We start from the raw sequence: 18633 nt of genomic DNA on the forward strand, positions 1-18633 counted from the left end.
TAGCCAGGAAAAGCCCCGCAGGCTGCAGAGGCTGGTCAGCGGCCAGATTCTACTCCACCCAAAGCCGGCCTATCGCCTCGGATGCAGCGTGACCTCTGACCTTGAGCCAGTCGGCCATGACGATGACGGAGGGGTCAGTGATGGTGCTGAGCAGCTCCTTAGTCGCCCTCTTCTTCTCCTCCCTGTAGTTCTTCTTCTGGACCTGCGAAGACCACGAACATTCGCCTGTGACTAAACAATCAGGGATCTATTCCATTCATCTCTCTTTATTCATTACATTTCCTACAAAAACTTATAAAGGACTGCATGCTTAATTTTTGTAATTCAAAACAAATTTTCCTTTTCACAGTTAGATAACCATATTGCACTCAGGTAAGACTAGAACTCACTGCTAACAAACACTTGGAAAGTTACCTTAGGGTTGTTGCACGAGAAAACACTAAGAAGCAGTACTTTTCTGCAGGCCCCGATACATGTAATGGCTTTTAAGTGAAGATAAAAGGCCTTCTGTCAGATGATAAATCACACTGGCAGTGCATGATGGTGAGCTGGCAAAAACACCACACCGCTGGTTATGGACTGCCACCACGAATAACAATTTTATGATCATCACCTTGGATGTACCTGAATTTCACAACACCTTCTTAAGCTTTTTAGTGCACCTTAAAAATCTGCAAAAAGAGTGGGAACATAAACTCAGAACTCATAGAAACTTGGGACATCATGGGTATTCTGGCAAGGAGAACTAGCTGTAAACAGAACTGCTTCATAACCAAATCTTGTTACTGAGTCCCAAACCAAAAATCTTGCTAAAAATCTGGGTTGCCATCAAAGGGTTCAGCTTGTATTAGGCTGCATGACAAAATGACTCAAAATGATTAATTTTCCCGGAAGGTGCCCTTTCCTAGGATAGAGAACATACAATAGCCTACACTTAACATTATTATCCATTAGAGGTTATAAGGGTTATTATATTTCAAAGCCGTTGTGAGTGCTTCAGTCCAATGTCTCAGAATGACGACAGCTGGATCAAAACCGCGTGGGCGAAATCCCGTGTTCAGTCATGACCTATCACAACAAGAACACGGTGACCTCTGCCATCCTGTCTCTACCTTTACCCGTGAAGTGATAATCCGCACCGGGCTTTTACGCCGCCGAGTTTCCGGAGCAGACGGTTAAATGTACAAAAACGTCCGCAGCTGTTCCCGGAGTCCATCAGCACCGGGCGCCTAAAAGCCGCGGAGGCTTCACAATAGCCCGCGCGAGACGACGAGTCCGTTATTTTCAACAACAGTACCGCAGTTAATGACGCTTCCATTTTCATTCACGCTGGCGCTGCAGTGTGGATATGGCCAGTCATTTAGTACAGAAAACAACATTAAAACATGCCCCAAAAGAGTGCTTCCGCCCACACTCGGAGCCCGTGTCTGCATTTCTCACATGTAATCATACCACCAGGCATCTCTCCGGACTGTGCAAGCCTAGCCAGAATCTCTCAGAAATGCGTGAATATAGCATTTTAACTGATCGCAAACTGGGAAACGTAACTTTTTATATTTCATTTATTTCTCTTTTCTAATTTCTGCCCAAGTTTACTTCTGTTTCTCTGTAAAGAGTCTTTGTCACAGTTCTCTTTAAAAAAAAAGCCGCGATGAAAATATAATAGATTTGATTGGATTCATTAACGTTGAAGGCATGAATAACAGACATATTTCTGCTAATGTGTGACTCTGATATTAGAAGTGTGAAAAATAACTGCAAATTATAATCATGAAATTCTCTGCCCTCTGACACATTACTGTTTCGTGGAACTATCACTGACGTAAATAATTTAGAAACAGTAATGCTGCCATTAATATCTCAGGCAAAAAATAACTATGAGCTACCAATAGGGGATTGCTGACAAGCATGACTCTACAGCCATCTTGAGGACGGAGGACTTGTTGTTCTTAAGCAACACTGTTCGAATTAGAGGGTACATTTATTAACTAAATCTCAAGTGCACTGGCTAAGATATAGCCGTTTCTGAGCAATCTTACCTTGAGCGATTCCTTCTTGGCGAGTTTCCCCGCTGCGGAGATGTCCTTGTCCGACCCATTGAAAAGCTTGGTCTCAGACTGCGAAAACACGAAGAAGCTGTGTGTTAAATACTAGGGCCGTCAGCGGCCAGTAAGCACACCAACAACCTGCATTATGCCCGCGCCTATGTCAGGATTCATTACATTACGTTAATTTATCAGACGCTCTTATCTGGAGCGATTTACGAATAACTGCAACGTACTGTAATGTGCCGTACACATTCTGAGGACTAGCAGTTGGATTGTGGAATTATGGGGAAGGTAAAACACTTCAGTTCTGTGAATCAGGATGACTGAAGCCGTTGATGAAGAGAGACAGAACAATGGGTCTGAATTCTGCCTGGTAAACAGAAACATGCGAGCGGAAAACCACCCGAGACGGTATTGTTAAAAGTTAATTTCTTCGTTGCCGATTCTGACATTTATCGAACGCTGAGTTTTACATTTAATGACAGCTACACAAAGGAAAATGACACTTGCTAATGAATCTGTCGCAGCAAGCAGAATGAATACAAGCCCATTATCGTTTTTTCATAACTGGACTGATGTGAAATCATTGTTTTTCAGTTTGCGGGATATAGAGCACAGAAATGACAGTGACCACCATCTTAGTATTCCAATACCACTTCTAAAGAGGCTTGTGTTTGCTGGTGGAGCTTCTATCCCTGCATTGTAAGAATACTGGCACACCAGGAACTGACTGTACAAGAACATATGTTTCGACAGTAATATCACGTGATGTGTGAGAACTTATTAAGACAGCCAAAGTTCAGATCAGAGTAGGCAGCTCTACCTCATCAGCGAACAGGACTTCAATTAGCGACCCCCAACTCTCACCGCCGTCGTGCGTAATGGAGTCTGTGGACGGGCGAATCCGTGGACACCGTTGGCTTTACGGCCTTTGGACAGGGAGTCCCATCAGACCGACCGCGATTCCGATCGTCGCAGAGCGGTTGGCGCTCGTGTGGACGCCGCGGACGGCCCTTCTCCAGCTCAACCCGCGCAGACGTCGCGGGCAGATGGCGGCTCTGTTCGCGGGGCTGGCTGTCAAACGGAATCCAAAAGCAGCCTGACGCACAGACGGCCGTGCGTCTGATCGCCGAATGTCCGCGTGCCGCCGGCCCCCGCCGCACGCGGCGCGCTTCAAACGCGATGACGTCCCCCCGGGGTCCGTTTTTAGATAAAACCTTCAAATGTCAGGTTCTGATCAGATGTTGGCGATAATGACAACGTCACGGTAAACGACCGGGTCATCTGTCAGAAAAAAGACCCTTCCAAAAAGACCCTTGGAACACTACGTGCTAACGTGATTCCCAGCCCCTGCCTCCATATCCAGACACCCGTTTTGTGATTTTATTGTTTCCCCTCCCCCCCCCCCCCCCCCCCCCCCCCCCCTCGTTAAAACACGGAGAGAAGGCTCGAGGAAACACAGGATGGAGCAACGCGATCTCCTCCATCCTCTCCTCTCCTCTCCGTTCCTTCACTTTCTCCTTTTACGTGCTCTGCCTGCCAGCCCTTAGAAAGCGGTCGGTCTCTTTTCACGTCAGACCGGATGGCTCCGCACGTAGCTTCCCCGCTTTCTTGGCCTGTAGCAGACGCGCAGGATGAAACTTTAATGCTGAGAGATTTGGGCCACCGATAAGTGGAATCATAAAGCCGAACGCTCTGCTGTTGCATTGTGGGAAAACACAGAGAGCACTACCGGCACCCATTCCGACACAGAAACGACAGGGGCGAAAACTCCTACCTTGCTCTTGGATATCGAGGTTTCCTCTTTGAGCTGCAGGATGTCCTCCTTCCCCCTGTCGAAACCTGCAGAGAAGGACAGGGACGTTAGTCACGTGGGACTGCATTTACTTATTACAAATAATGAGTTGTGCGAGACACACGAAAGAGAGATTCCGAGTGAAGGCATGTGCAGGCAACCTCACGCTCTGTCCCACAGTCAAGTTCTCCCATTCAGCAGAATGGAGTGCCCCTGGGACACTGAGACAAAATGTTCCATTTTGGCTGTCTTCTGGGACCCTCAACCGGAGTAGGTCAGGGCTGTATCTGTTACAGTGTGCGTTCCAGTCTCATCCACTAAGAATGCCACAGCCTCCTCTACCAGTATCAGAGCCCGTTATGAACACAGTGTCTGGCACAACCAGCGCATTCCTCTCATTAAAATCCTACTGGATTTCTGCACAACGGGTAACTTACCAAAATCAGAGAAATATAAAACCATATTTTGGTTTACTACACGAAGTGATCAAAACACAAGACATTAAAGCAAGGAAATACAGCAAGCCTGATTTCGACAGTGCAGTGCAGCAAACTGGATGTTGTGAAATGCGAGTCAGGTTTGGTGTCAGTGTGTTAAATATTTCATGGACATTTAGCAGTTCAGCCTGCTCCTCACTATCCAAGGACAACCCTGGAAGGAATACTCCACAGATTTTCCTCATACCTTTTCTTGCACTGAAAAGGTTCATACTGCAGGATTTTTACACATACTCGCAGAATGGGCAGTGCACCAAATTATGAAGGCAAAGGCCAGCTATCTGCAGGATTAAGTCACTTCCTGTCAAATGTCTCCCAACATCACTTCCTTTCAGGTAATTCACTGGTAAAAGCCAGGCCAATTTAACTGAAAAATTGCTTGCACATGAATTGATACAGATTGTATGCGGGTTTTCACCTCAAACAAAAAATAACCCGTGAAAAATAAAGGTCAGGTGCTCTAGAGTTCCACCCTCTTCCTAGGTTACAGAAATACGTCCATCTGCTCCACACCTTTCTGCGAAGGTAGCATGGAGATAGGCAAAGATAGATGTGGTTTTGATGGGTAAATAAAAGGGGGATTCCAGGTACAAAACTTTGGTTCCTAAGAAATCCAGTCATCCTCTAAGCCAGGCACTGTGCCCATAATGCAATTCAACCATGTAAGTTAATACACTGATACAAATCATGCCAAATGGAGTAAGAGAGAATGAGAAAGCACCCAGGAAGTCTTGACAGTATTGGACTAGATCACGAAAGCTGAACAGAGCATCACTAATGAGAAATGATTGTTATTACTTTCGTAGCAGATGCCCAGATCAATGTAAAGTAGCCCTTATTTCTTTGCAGCTGGATGTTCACAGAACTTAATTGGATTCACAATGTTCAAGAATACAATATGAGACTTGGAATCGGTAACGCTCCTAGTCCCCTAGCCGCAGCACTACAAAGCATCCCTGGCTAATGACGCATCAGCATCAGCATGAAGCGAGAATATCACACTCTGAACTCTACTTCCTTCAACCTCAGCAGAACAGAGGGATTCTCTGGGACAAAAAAACCCATCGGTTTCAGTCAAATAGTAGTGTGACACTGAGACTGGCGAAGCACAAATCAGTATGACCGTATTTCTTAGATTCTTCTCTGAATGAAGGGCCCTGTTCTTCTGACCCTCTGTTGCCAGACGGCAAAAGCCCCAGAGCTCACACTGAGAGGCCAGTGCGCCATTCGCAGCACCTGAAGCTTTGACAGATTGACTGCTGGAGCACGGAGCATCAATCATACGTCCCATCCGAAGGTTCGACTTCACTAATGACTGGCATCAATTTACAGCTCATTCAGGACTTCCCAAACCTCAAACGCTTCATCTTCACTCGTTCCTCTTGTTCGTGCACACGTGCATATCAATCATTAAATAATGAAAGACCAGATTTACTCATAAATCTTTAGCTGTACTTAAAAAAAAGCCCATTTACAGATCATGAATGTCACTTAAGGCAGAAATATATCTAGAGTTTGCAATCCCTGAATCCTTTCACCACAGAAAGGCTTTAGAGATGATGGATTTTTTCCCCCCTGAAGAAACCTTCAGTCAATTTAAATCAATAGCCACATACTGTAAGAAGTTGTCTGAACTGCCTTAAAAACTCCAAATGTTAAAAACGTAAGGACGGGATTAATTCAATTTGATCGACCGTTTGTTGGTCACACAGTGACACAAGCTGGCCTTTACCTATGGTCACGTACACAAGAAAAACACTGCAGCTGTCTGTACACCGTGTGCCAAACCAGTGAACTCGCTCTCGCACTTGACCGAGCAAAGTGCTCAAGCCGTCCCCCAAGGTCTAGCTGCATCTCGACGCTCGCCAACGTCGTAGGCAGACTCGGGGGGCCCTCGAAAGGACGCGCGCCCAGGGACACTGGAGCGGCTCAACGGCGTCCTCAAACCCCTCTTCATCGCTTTTATTCTGACGCCAGGCCCACGCGCGAGCGGCATGGTCGAGGGCCGTCGAGAGGCGACCTCGGAACACTCACGCCAAACGGGAGCTCGATCGCGGTCCGACTCGGCCCTCCCCGCTGGTTTTTTTTTTTTTCTCCCCCCCCCCAGATATTCAGAACAAAACCTGAAGGGCGTTTGCAAGGCCTCTTGGGGCGGAATAAAACAACCCGAACACAAAAAAGGTTGAAGCGGCTCCTCAGAAATCACAGCCTATTCAGGGCAATCTGACATACTGCCAATAAGCTTGCCATTCAGTAAAGGACACAATCGGTCGGACGCAGCTGAAAACACACTTGGGTTTTAAGTGTTTCCACAGGCAGCGCGATCATACCGCTCAAAAGGATACTATTGTGTGGTCAATCACAATGGAAACAACTTCATTGGGAAATGAAATTATTCATCATGTCTTAGATATTCAAATGTTCATGACATTCATGATACCATTGCCATATTTGGTGTTTTGCCCGGGGTGTAGAGCTAGCTCATAATAATACGATTTCCAATAATATCATGAATCAGCCAATCACAGGGAGCCTAGAAAATGTGAGTGACAGCGGCACTGGCCCAATCAGAGTGACAGATATGTGCACTGTGAAGGATGCAGTAGGACAGAACTAATGCTCAAGCATTGTCTGGCACTGGGACTTCTTCACACCATGGCTGCAAGCCATGCACAAGCAGAGCAGGGGTGGAGGAGACCCAATCATATGTGCGGACAGCCAGTGCTAGCCATGGACACCTGGGCAGCCAGAGTGAGCTACCCAGCAGCCCCATAGGGTTAAAATATTTACATCATGTCCGTACGTTTGCTTAGGGAGCAGCCGTATCCAAGGTGGCCTGTGTCAGCAAGCACTACCCATATGATCATCACATATAGCCCTATAACACTGGGAATGGGTACCATAGCAACAGCAACGAGAACAGGATTTGAGTCCACAACCAGTTGGTGAAGTCAAGTTCCCCACGCACTATACCCTCACCTCTATTCATGGTCCATCCAAACTTGCGGCACCGACAAGTGCCAACACGCGTGGGCCTCTCTGGCGAGACAGGAAACTGCCGTCCCTCTGAGATTAAAGTGAGCAACTGGCCTTACGGTGGACACTGTCGAGAGCCGGCCAACTTGGTTTAACATTTTCCTTTGGCAATGTTTACCAGGACCAATATTCAAACGTGGCATCTGGCATCTGATCGAGCTCCAAGCTGCCAATGACAGCTTATTTGTAGACCACAGGCAAGCTGGACTGGGAGAGAGTGACTGCTAGCAGGCTAATGCTACAGTAGTCGTCATTTATCAAGCAAAAGCCATCTCATAGACAGAGAAGTAATATTACCTTAAAGTTAGTTCTGTTGCCATTTCCTTTTTTTAAAGTTTCTTCAATAAGAATAGCTGTTGTATTACTGAAAGCTTTGCATGTGAGCCGGTAATGCAGACTCATTTTTACCCAATGAAGAGACACAGAAGGGCAGGGAGGGGCACGAGCAGCTACTTCACAAGCACTTCAGCACAATTCAGCTGCTAATTTACGTCCTGCACAGGAGGTGGTTCGATCAGTGTGTGTGTGTGTGTGTGTGTGCGTCTCACCGTTAATGCACAGGAGGTGGTTTGATCAGTGTGTGTGTGTGTGTGTGTGTGTGTGCATGTGTGTGTGTCTCACCTGTAATGCACAGGAGACCTGTACACACTGAACAAGCAAACAGAGGAGATGTAAATTACAGGCCCGTCAAGCTGGGTTTCCTGGTAAAGGAGCTTAACTCACACGTTACCTTGAACAAAGAGGGAGGTATTTGTATATCTAACACTGAACCCTAAGCTGCGCCTTGACTTTGCCAGAAATCTGCTGATGTCCAACCGCAGAGACGGGCAATCCCCCCCCCCCCTTTTGGGGAGGAGGGAAAAGGTAGCTAGAAAAGGTGCTCAAACAAACCAGTCATCCCAGGACGTCAAACGGAGAGATACTGGGGATCAGTAATCCCTTATGGGATCAGACTCCTGAATGATAACGGATTTATGATGTTTGCCTAAAGACCCGTTGCACCTTAAAGTCTGTGTATTTAGAATACAGTACACGATATCACCGTAACAGGACAAGTAATTCAGTATTTTTATGACTGTTTTTGAAACCCGGCAATACTGTTGATTCATAATGTTGTTGAACAATATACTAACTTAATTAGTTAAAAATAAGAATTAAGGCTTTCACATTACAAGTGTGAGTGAGTTTAATTTAAATGGAATGAATCAATTTTTTTTTGCTTTTAATTGGATCTGGCCCTGGGGCAGACAACTATTTCGGGAGGGAGGGGTTAAGTCATTAAATAATTAATTAAGGTCAGAGACGCTGAATGACACTAGAACAGTCGAGTCATGTTCGAAATTTTATTTTAAACAAATAGCATGACAAATCAAGCAGAAACGCACTTAGTAAATGAAACAGGGGGCTTAGGGTCGGAGATAATCACGTTGCTGCAAACGTACGGGACCACGGACGGGGGGAAAGGGAGCCCGTTTCTAAGGCGACCGCCTGTCCTCTCACTGCAGTCTGCTGGCTGACGTTGCCGTGGGGACTCAAGTCGTCCATCATGCTGGGGTCGGGTTTGAGGGCACCTCCGTCGGTGACGTGGGCGTGCGAGGAGGTATCCCAGGCGGCAGGCCAGGCGGGGGCACAGTTTGGCCTCCCTCCCAGCACTTTAAATAACAGCCCGTGCTCTCCAGCCGTCTGCTGTCACCCACTGACTCAGGGTGCCCCGCAAAAACGTCCAGGAACTTCCCTTCCCAGAATTCCCTAGAACAGGGCTGCAGGTGACCCGGTTAGGGACACTGCAGTGGAGGGTGACGGAGGGAGTTCAGAGAAGAAGAGGATGGTGGGAATTGGAGGGGAGAAGGGAAGTATAATGGGAGGCAGCACAGGGTAACTGATAAGGAACTGGGCTGGTAACCTAAGGGTTTGCAGGTTCAACACCCAGGTAGGACACTGCCGTTGTCCCCTTGAGTGAGGTACTTAACCTGCAATGCTTCGGTGTACATCCAGCTGTATAAATGCATATAGTGTAAAAACTGATAAGAACCTCTGCTAAATGCCTGTAATATAAATGAGTAGCTGTGAGGCTGGAGGAGAGCTGTCCCTCAGGAAGGCTGCTCTCCGTGTGCACGTGGGGGGGTGGGGGGGGGGTTGGGGTTTGGGGAGGAAAAGAAGGACATAATCCAGACAGCGGGGGGCTCGCCAGGTGAGTGAATGTTCAAATCCCTCAGCGGGACCTGGGGGGGCCATCCTCTGGAAAGGAGCTGAGAGAGACATCTAGTTCCCCGAGGGGGGGGGGGGAGGCATCCTCTCCCAATCACTGAAGAACTGAACATAAAAATGGTCGCCTTTCTCACCATCTCCCCATCGGTAGATTTTAATGCAAATGACATTTTCTGGGTTCAATTCTGCATACAAATGAAAAATATAAAATCCGTTTTTGCCATAAAAATGTCACTGGGAATATAGATGATTGCTGTCTAAGGGTCTCCATTTTACGAACAGAAAACAAAACAAATTGCAGGAGACTCACTTCAACGTTCCTTTCCACGGCATTAATAAAAACCGGGGATTTGATGTTGACGTTATTCATTTATTAAGTAAGCCTGCCTGTTCCCGTCCCTCTCACATCACTTCCCCTAATAAACTGATACACTATAAAAGGAACAGGGGCGTTAGGCAGGGGGAGGAATTAAAGAGGTTTTCTCTAATGCGCACCGCCATCCCGACCAACGACTGCTGCTCTGCACGCGTCTCTCCCGTGTCCCTGGAACACCGCCATTACAGTGTTCCAAACGGCGCACAAAGGATCATGGGACTGAACAAAGGAGGGCCCGAGGTACGAGGCCGGGAGGTCGGAGGTCGGCGCTGGCGTTCAGGTTCAGTGCTCTCGAGAGGCGCCGCAAACGCCCACGGGCTGAACACTCAAGCACCTGAACCCGCCGCGTCCAGTCAAACGACGACAGCGCGCCGCGTCAAAGAACGCCACGCTGCTTTCACGGGCGTCGAGTCGCAGACCTCTCGCCTTATTTCAAAAATATATACTCAAGTCCGTATCAAGAGACCACCTTTTATCTAGCTCCATGTTAGAAGATGTTAGAAAATGTAATCCTTTGGAGAGTATGTTTATTGGAATGTTTTTTTTTTTCACAATTCTTCGAGTTCCAGAACTCTGTTGCGTTCAGTTACCAGTAGTGATTGTGACATCAGCATAAGAATGTTCAGATAAGAATATTCTAATCGTATATTTGTAAACTAACACCTTGAAGGGCTACGAACACCATTCACATTCTTCAAAATGCAAGCCAACAAACTCTGACAAGAGACAGATAAACCTAATAAGAATACAATCATGAGGCTCAATTGGCTGCAGGTTTAAATATGAATAAAACTGCAGTGAATAAAAGGCAGACTTTGGGACGCGCGTGGCAGAGGATGTGGCAGGGCTGACCTCGTTATCAGGCTGTAATTCCAGCTAGCAGGACAGAGAGGCTCTGTGGGGTACATTTCTCCTAAATCCGCTGCAGACTGGTGGCAGTAATGGGGTGGGGGGGGGGGGGGGGGGGGGGGAACTGTGCCCTGTACTCCATCACAGACAGACAGGACACTTTGACCATTGCTGACACTCCAGGATTTAATTAGCATCATTCATATTCCGGGCACTCCGACCGCTACACACACCGTCTACTCCCACCTCACGCTGTGTGTTTTTTTATTTCGAGAAGCTCCAAAGCGTTCAAAGACTTTTAGCATTTGAACACTGAGCACAAAAAGACCTTACCCTTGAGCAGGGTCCTCACAGTGGAGTGACCGCCCAGCAGGATTATGGGTATTCACCCCAGATTAACCTCGTGCTCTGTAATCCTCATCTGGTAAAAGGAGTATCTGGAGAGGGTGCACTCAGACAATCCGCAGTTCCGACAGGGCTGTCAAATAGGACTTTTCTAAACCCTTTTTTTTCCAACATCATTTTACCAAATTGGTCATCCCATAAATGGGGTCTTGCTATTGAGTACGCTTAGAAACACTATATTAAATCATGGAGTACTCCATCTGTCTCTAATAAGAGGGGAGGACATTTCCACCCCCTTCCACACACACCGAATGGACTGTTCTAATTTGTGTCTGCATGCTACGGGCTTTCACAGCAAGTCCATTAAAAATCTAAGTTTGCGACTCACGTACTTACTTAAGTCAAATGAGTCATACTGGACAGGGGTACCTGTGAGGTGACTAGACTATAAGAAATAATCACGATGAAATTACGCAAATAAAGACGAAAGAACAGGCATTTGTTCAGGAATAATGAAGCCTGATTAAACCTGATGCCCTGGGCAGAGAACGCAGGACTGAGAATTTTAAAAAAAGACGAGAAATAAAGTAACAGAATGAAAATGGGAACGGTGCCGTTTCCATAGCGAAGCAATTAGCATTCACCGGTGAAAATCAACCAAACAGTGCCCGAAAACAAATGAATGCGTTTTCAATGGGAAACACTGATTGCACCAATTTTTTGCTACTCAGACCATAGTCCAGACACTGACTACAAAGATCTGTCTGGACAAATCTGATTAAGAACAGAGTGCAGCTGTTAGCTAGAACTCTATTAAAGACCCTGAGCAATCAAATTTTGTTTGTACTTTACATGTTCACCGTAAAAAATGTATGAACGGGAAAATAAAATGTCCTTTTGATGTGAAGTATGTCATCACTACAAGAGCTGAAAGTTTGAAACTGCATGCCCTATTTTGTGTGTGCATATTCACTTCAACATCACTTCTGCAGCCATTTTTAAATACAGCACACAAAACTTGTGTCAAATTTCCAGCCTTTTCACAGAAAGCGGATGTCCTCGGTGCGAACAGTCGAAGCGCGTGACGTCACACACTGCGCTGTGGTCCTTTCACACTGAGGTGGAAAGCTGCTGTTCTTTAGTTCTCCATTTCTTTGGTCCTGTCCATCAGTTCCGTTCAGTGGACATCATTCAGTGTGGGGGCGGCCACTCAATATCCCATTTCTCTCAGGCCCTCAGAAATTCGGTAAGGTAGGGGCCAGGTAAAGCCAAGCCACAGACTCAAAATCGATGCCGAAACCTTATCCACGGTGGTACTCTGAAAAGCACTCTGAATAGTGGCGGGGGGGGGGTCTGTTTTGCTCAGAGAGGGTTTCTGACGCAGCTCCTCAGTCTGTGGAAAACTCAGGTAGTAACGGAGACCCAGGAGAGGCTGGGCGTGGAGAGCAGCAGGGCACTCATGGACGTGCCTTTGATGTAAGTGGAATATGAGAGTGCAGGGACGTCCTCTATAGGGGACGCTGGGCCAGCGTCATACACTCCAGACTGTGTGCGTGGAACGCAGGTGACGCACACAGAATGAAGAGCCCTCCTTCCTCCATCTCTGATAACGGAGTGTAGCACAGTGGGTAAGGAACTGGGCTTGTAACCGAAAGGTCACAGGTTCGATTCCCGGGTAAGGACACTGCCATTGTACCCTTGAGCAAGGTACTTAACCTGCATTGCTTCAGTATATATCCAGCTGTATAAATGGATACAAAAAAAATGCTATGTAAAAGTTGTGTAAGTCGCTCTGGATAAGAGCGTCTGCTAAATACCTGTAATGTAATGTAATGTAATGATAACGAACGTTTTGAACTGAAATTTACAACAAACAATACCAAACAATACCAAACAATACAGCAACGCCAAAGCACCGAATGCAAAAAAAGAACAATTTAAAAAATGCCAAAAACACAAATCCTGAAAACCAACAGCAGCAACAAACCAGCACTAGATTCCAACACTGCCAGCAACAGCAGCAAAAAAACATCAACTCCAAAAAAAAAAAGACCAGTCAACAACAACGCTGACAATGGCAATGACAAAAACTACGCAACGAGTTGTGTTGAGAGTCACTGAGAAACCCCAGCATTTCTGAGGAGAGGAAGACGAGGGAGAGACGAAGGTGTAATGGAGATAATGTTTCCCGTGACAGCGAGAGGAGGCATTAGGAAGGCGGGGTTACCTGTGCCGTCTATTTATAAACCCGGGAGGGGGGGGGGGGGGTTAAGCTGGCGAATAGCAGCCCTGCTGCAAAGCTACCCTGAGACGCCCTTCAGGGGGGGGTCGTTTTGGGCCCCCCGTCCTCCCCCAGCGGTGGCCTGGCACAGACGCCACACACACACACACACACACACACCGGTGGGTCTCACCAGGCGTCGGCGTCCATGTTGAGAAACAGGCCAGGTGGCGGCACACTGCCAAAGCTGTCCTAATGTCAAATCAAAACAAGGCGGAAGCCATCTTACAGTCTCCTATCCAGCACCTTGTCCTACGGACGCCAAAAAAGGGCGACCAACCTCAAATAAAAGGTGGTGATTTTAACGTTTCTGCCTGTTTTATTACCACGTTTCATCTTAATGTCTCACAGGCTGCTGTGGACTCGATGAGTCTACGGTCACTGTGGCTCGTGGCTGTAAATAGCTGTGTGAAGCTTCGGCTCGACAGAAGCTCAGCAGGTCTATCGACGTGTGCGCTACAGTTCAATGAGCAACACTGCCATTCAGAACAATTCAGTCTCGACCACTGCAGTTTTACTTAACGGCTACACATATGTTAAATGTTCAGCAGAAAAAGGTTTAAATTCAGAATCCGTATCATGGCTAAGTAAACAAAGAAAAAAATAAATCATTAACGAACACTTTCATTTTTCACAGCGCGCAAACAACCTTTGCTTTCATACGGTAAAAGACGACCTGCCGTACTGCAACACACATTAAACTGACGTTAGTGACACATCAATGTAAATATTTCCTCGCACGTCACGTCATGGGCACTGAAGTGCACAGCCGTAAATTAAAATATAACGCCATCGTGCATCAGCAGCAATGAAGGCAGTTTGTTTCATTAACGGGCCGCTGCTATCTGTCATGTGACGTGATGTGGATCACTTAAGATCTGCGGGTTCGAATCCCAGCTGGCAGCGTGCTGTCGTACCACAGATGGGGAGGTTGCAGTCCAGACGGCGATGTGTTTATGCAAATGGAATTGTTTGCGGTGTACACACTGTTTCCTCCTTCAACACTCCCGCGAATATCAATGCAGGTACTAAACTGGCAGTTTGCGCAGGCTGCTGCAAGACTCTCGGACGCACTTCATAATTCACGTTACACTCCTTTTTATTATGCTCCTGCATTAATATGTCCATCGCGCTCGTTACCACTTAGTTCCAATGGCGCACTGCTTCAGCTGCGTTGCTTCCACTTATTCACATCAGTACTAACTAGTGTTCATGGGAATTTATGACATGCTCTCTGGATGAAGAGACCCTATTAAACGCATAAATGTGGCTGCAAATCTGAGCGCACCGGATATCGTCCGCCACAGACGCAGAACGATAAGCCCAACAGACAGACAGACAGACAGGTCAGCATAACGAAAAGTCGTTACTAAACCTGGGTGCGCTCGAACAGGGGATGCCCGGTCGGTAGGTGGCACGACAAGCGCAGATGCCACGCCCGTCACATGACCGGGAGGGAAGCGGGCGTCGGTAAACGAGCGCCGGTGAACGAGCGCGCCCTTTGAGGACTCTTTTAAAAAGTCGACGCGGTAAACGCCGCGCGATCCGCCAGCCCGCAACGTCCGTCTGGAGCGTGAAGGCGATCAGAGGATCGGAAAACGGGCGTACGGTGAGGAAACGTCAGGTTTAATCGCCGGTGGAATTCACACGCTTTAAACTACGAAAAGGAGCAGGACGCGTAACCACAGCGGGCGGGCGAACTGAGCGCGCTCAGAACGAGGGAAAAGCACGCCGCAGTCTTCCCTCTCCACAGAAAGTTTGTGTGCAGCGGATCGGATCGGAGGGGCTGTTTTGGCTGCTGCCGTCCCTGCCTGCGGTATTCTTGCCGTGCTTCTCCAAAACACTCGGCTCGGCTCGCACTCCAGACAAACACCCTCCCCTGTGACGCAGAACGGCACTGCCTGGCCCACAATGCCAAACAGCCCATCACGGAGGAGGAGGGGATTCTACCACACCGATGGAGTGAAGGAGAACATTACTGAACCGTGTGTGAATTCACATCTCATATTCACAAAGGGCATTTATTAAAGTAAAAAATTAAAAACCTCAAAGTACAGAATACTGATAACATAACATAACATAACATAACAGTGATCTTCAATAGCGGTACTGCAGGAACACTCAAATATTCTTTTGATCTGAACAGGGATTTTACAGGACAAGCTCTGCAGAGATATGTAGCAGGTTTCAGAGTGCGTTTAATTCAGCTCAAACTCTCAGTAACGAGGATGACAACACGCCGATTATGAAAACGGCTTTGAACGGCACACACTAATGTGCATCCCAAGTTATCGCTTTGATTAAAAGAAGAGCTGCAGGCTCTGTTGCAGCAGTGATAAATAATCGAAGATGTCTGTGGATACACACTGTGGTTGTGCAGCCTTTTTCCAAAGACTGCTCGGTCTGAGGACCTGCAGTACGGCTCTCAGCCCCTCTGCAGATGTGCGTGCGAGGAGATCGCACGTGCCTTACGCTTCACAACACGTTTACACACCTGCATCTCAAACGAGGAGATCGCACACGGGTTACACTTTACAACACGTTTACACACCTGCATCTCAAACGAGGAGATCGCACACGGGTTACACTTCACAACACGCTTACACACCTGCATCTCAAACGAGGAGATCGCACACGGGTTGCACTTTACAACACGCTTACACACCTGCATCTCAAACGAGGAGTTACACTTTACAACACATTTACACACCTGCATCCCAAACGAGGAGATCGCACACGGGTTGCACTTTACAACACGTTTACACACCTGCATCTCAAACGAGGAGTTACACTTTACAACACATTTACACACCTGCATCCCAAACGAGGAGATCGCACACGGGTTACACTTTACAACACGCTTACACACCTGCATCTCAAACGAGGAGATCGCACACGGGTTGCACTTTACAACACGTTTACACACCTGCATCTCAAACGAGGAGATCGCACACGGGTTACACTTCACAACACGTTTACACACCTGCATCCCAAACGAGGAGATCGCACACGGGTTACACTTCACAACACGCTTACACACCTGCATCTCAAACGAGGAGATCGCACACGGGTTACACTTCACAACACGTTTACACACCTGCATCTCAAACGAGGAGATCGCACACGGGTTACACTTCACAACACGCTTACACACCTGCATCTCAAATGAGCGTTCCCCTGGAGTTCCCCCAGAGCAGTCAAATTTAACCCTGTATTCCCCTGAACCCTGTCACACATCCAGTCCCCTAACCACTGCTCCACACACTGCCGTAAGCATGTGAAGCTGTAGAAGGGTGGGGGGGGTGGGGGAATCGGCTTTTCGGCAAACGAACGGCTTCCAGAGACGGGACAGACGGGCGGGAAGGTGAACCCGAACCCGTTCCTAAATTGTGCGGACGTTCGCCGGAGGCTACGCCGCACAGCGGGAGAAACGGGACGCGAGCGAAGGAAACGAGAAGAGGACAAACAGGAAGTAACGATAAAATTAATTCCCTGTCTGGATTCGTGGCGAGTGTCAAGCTGAGGAGAATTAAAAAGAGGCTACTCCGGCAGACTGAGTGAAAAGCTGTGACCCAATCACTGAAACACACAGAAGGGAACCTGCAGTCTGAGACCAGTCACTACACAAGGCATCACACGGAGACCTAAGACAAGATATTACAACGGAACACAGGTTCAGACACACAGGATTTCACAATCAACAGGTTACTCCAGAGCCTGCAGTGAACGCAGGCAGGTGTGCTCAGCTGAAGTTGGGGACTCAGCGCAGGTACTTTCAGAGGAAGCCCGACGCGGAACGTGGGACAGGAAGTGAGCGCGGACGCCGAACGCAGGACAGGAAGTGAGCGCGGACGCCGAACGCAGGACAGGAAGTGAGCGCGGACGCCGAACGCGGGACAGGAAGTGAGCGCGGGCACCGAACGCAGGACAGGAAGTGAGCGCGGACACCGAACGCAGGACAGGAAGTGAGCGCGGACGCCGAACGCGGGACAGGAAGTGAGCGCGGACGCCGAACGCGGGACAGGAAGTGAGCGCGGGGCGGCGGGGGGACCCACCTGGCAGGACGGGCGACAGCTCGTTGTAGCCGCCGAAGGAGGCGTTGCGGATGAGCTTGCGGCCGTCGGGGCGCGACGGGAGGGCGGCGGCCGCCCCGCCGCAGGCAGAGAAGCGGCGGCGGCTCAGCACTCCCTCCTCCCTCCTCATGGCGGCGCGGGGACCGCGCCTCACGGTAGCGGGCTTCTTTTGTTTTGTTTTTTTTTTCGCCCCTCGGCCACGGTGGCGATCTCCAGCCTCAGCGCCTCGTTCGCTCTCCCTCGCTCTCTCACTCTCTCACACTGACGTCGGAGCCTCGATCGCCCCGAGCCCTCCTCCTCCTCCTCCTCCTCTTCTTACGGCACGCGGAGGTGCAGCGTCACGCCCTCCCCTCGTCTCTCTCTCTCTCTCTCTCTCTCTCTCTGCTCCGCACGGTCCCGTCTCTCCTGCATCTAAACCAGCCTCTGTCTCTCTCTCTCTCACCCTCTCTCTCTGTCTGTCAGAGCAAGCCTCTCTCGGCCGCCACTCCCCCTCTCTCTCTCGTTAAACACCCCCCCCCCTCCCCCCTCCCTCACAGAGCCGCGAGGATTCCCGTTACGCGGTTCACACGCACACGCCGACCGCGTCTGGGGCGGCGCCTGGACTCGCGCTGGAGAGGAAGACGCCGGCTCTGCTCCCGACGGTACCCCCCCCCCCCACGGCTGCCATTACGAATGTCTCCACGCGCTCAGATCCCTTCCTCCCTCCGGGGTGGGGGGGGGGGGGGGCGGGGGGGGGAGGACACAAAGCTGATTACCGCGTGCCCGCGCGGGTCTTAGCCGGGCCAGCCCCCCCCCCGACCGCGCCGCGTCCGCCGTTTCCACGGTTACAGACCTGGCTGACGACGCGCGGAAAAGGGACACGTCTGAAAGCGTGTAATTCAAAAGGTATCAGCAGCGCAAAGTGGCAAGCTAATTTAATTGCCGTAATGCATTGAGTGTGAAACCCTTCCCAGCCAGCAATCTGCAAGCTGCGCCTTCATCTGTCTGTGAAATAGCTTTCAGACGGCACGGAAATGTGCTTCAGAGCACCGCAGCGCACGCAGGATAATTAATAATACTTCAACGGCGGGGGAAATTTGATACTCAAACCGAAAAACAGCCACAACCTGTTGATTAAGTAATTAT

At 48.8% G+C, this 18633-nt stretch overlaps 1 protein-coding gene across 9 annotated transcripts in view; it reads right to left on the minus strand.

The window, feature by feature from the left end:
* Positions 1-18633, minus strand: part of osbpl8 (oxysterol binding protein-like 8) — an 87427-nt gene that overhangs the window by 16335 nt on the left and 52459 nt on the right. For 7 of the 9 annotated variants that reach the window (XM_035425916.1, XM_035425918.1, XM_035425924.1 and 4 more), the window contains 3 exons: positions 3826-3890; positions 2040-2117; positions 101-202 (listed from right to left, as the gene is read on the minus strand). In XM_035425916.1, coding sequence (XP_035281807.1) covers positions 101-202; positions 2040-2117; positions 3826-3890 — 245 coding nt within the window. Of the gene's footprint in view, positions 1-100; positions 203-2039; positions 2118-3825; positions 3891-17490; positions 17894-18633 lie in introns of those variants that run through there. The other 2 variants (XM_035425919.1, XM_035425925.1) reach the window with 2 other exon arrangements.

The sequence above is a fragment of the Anguilla anguilla genome, chromosome 7 (genome assembly GCF_013347855.1).
Source record: "Anguilla anguilla isolate fAngAng1 chromosome 7, fAngAng1.pri, whole genome shotgun sequence".
Taxonomy (NCBI): Eukaryota; Metazoa; Chordata; class Actinopteri; order Anguilliformes; family Anguillidae; genus Anguilla; species Anguilla anguilla.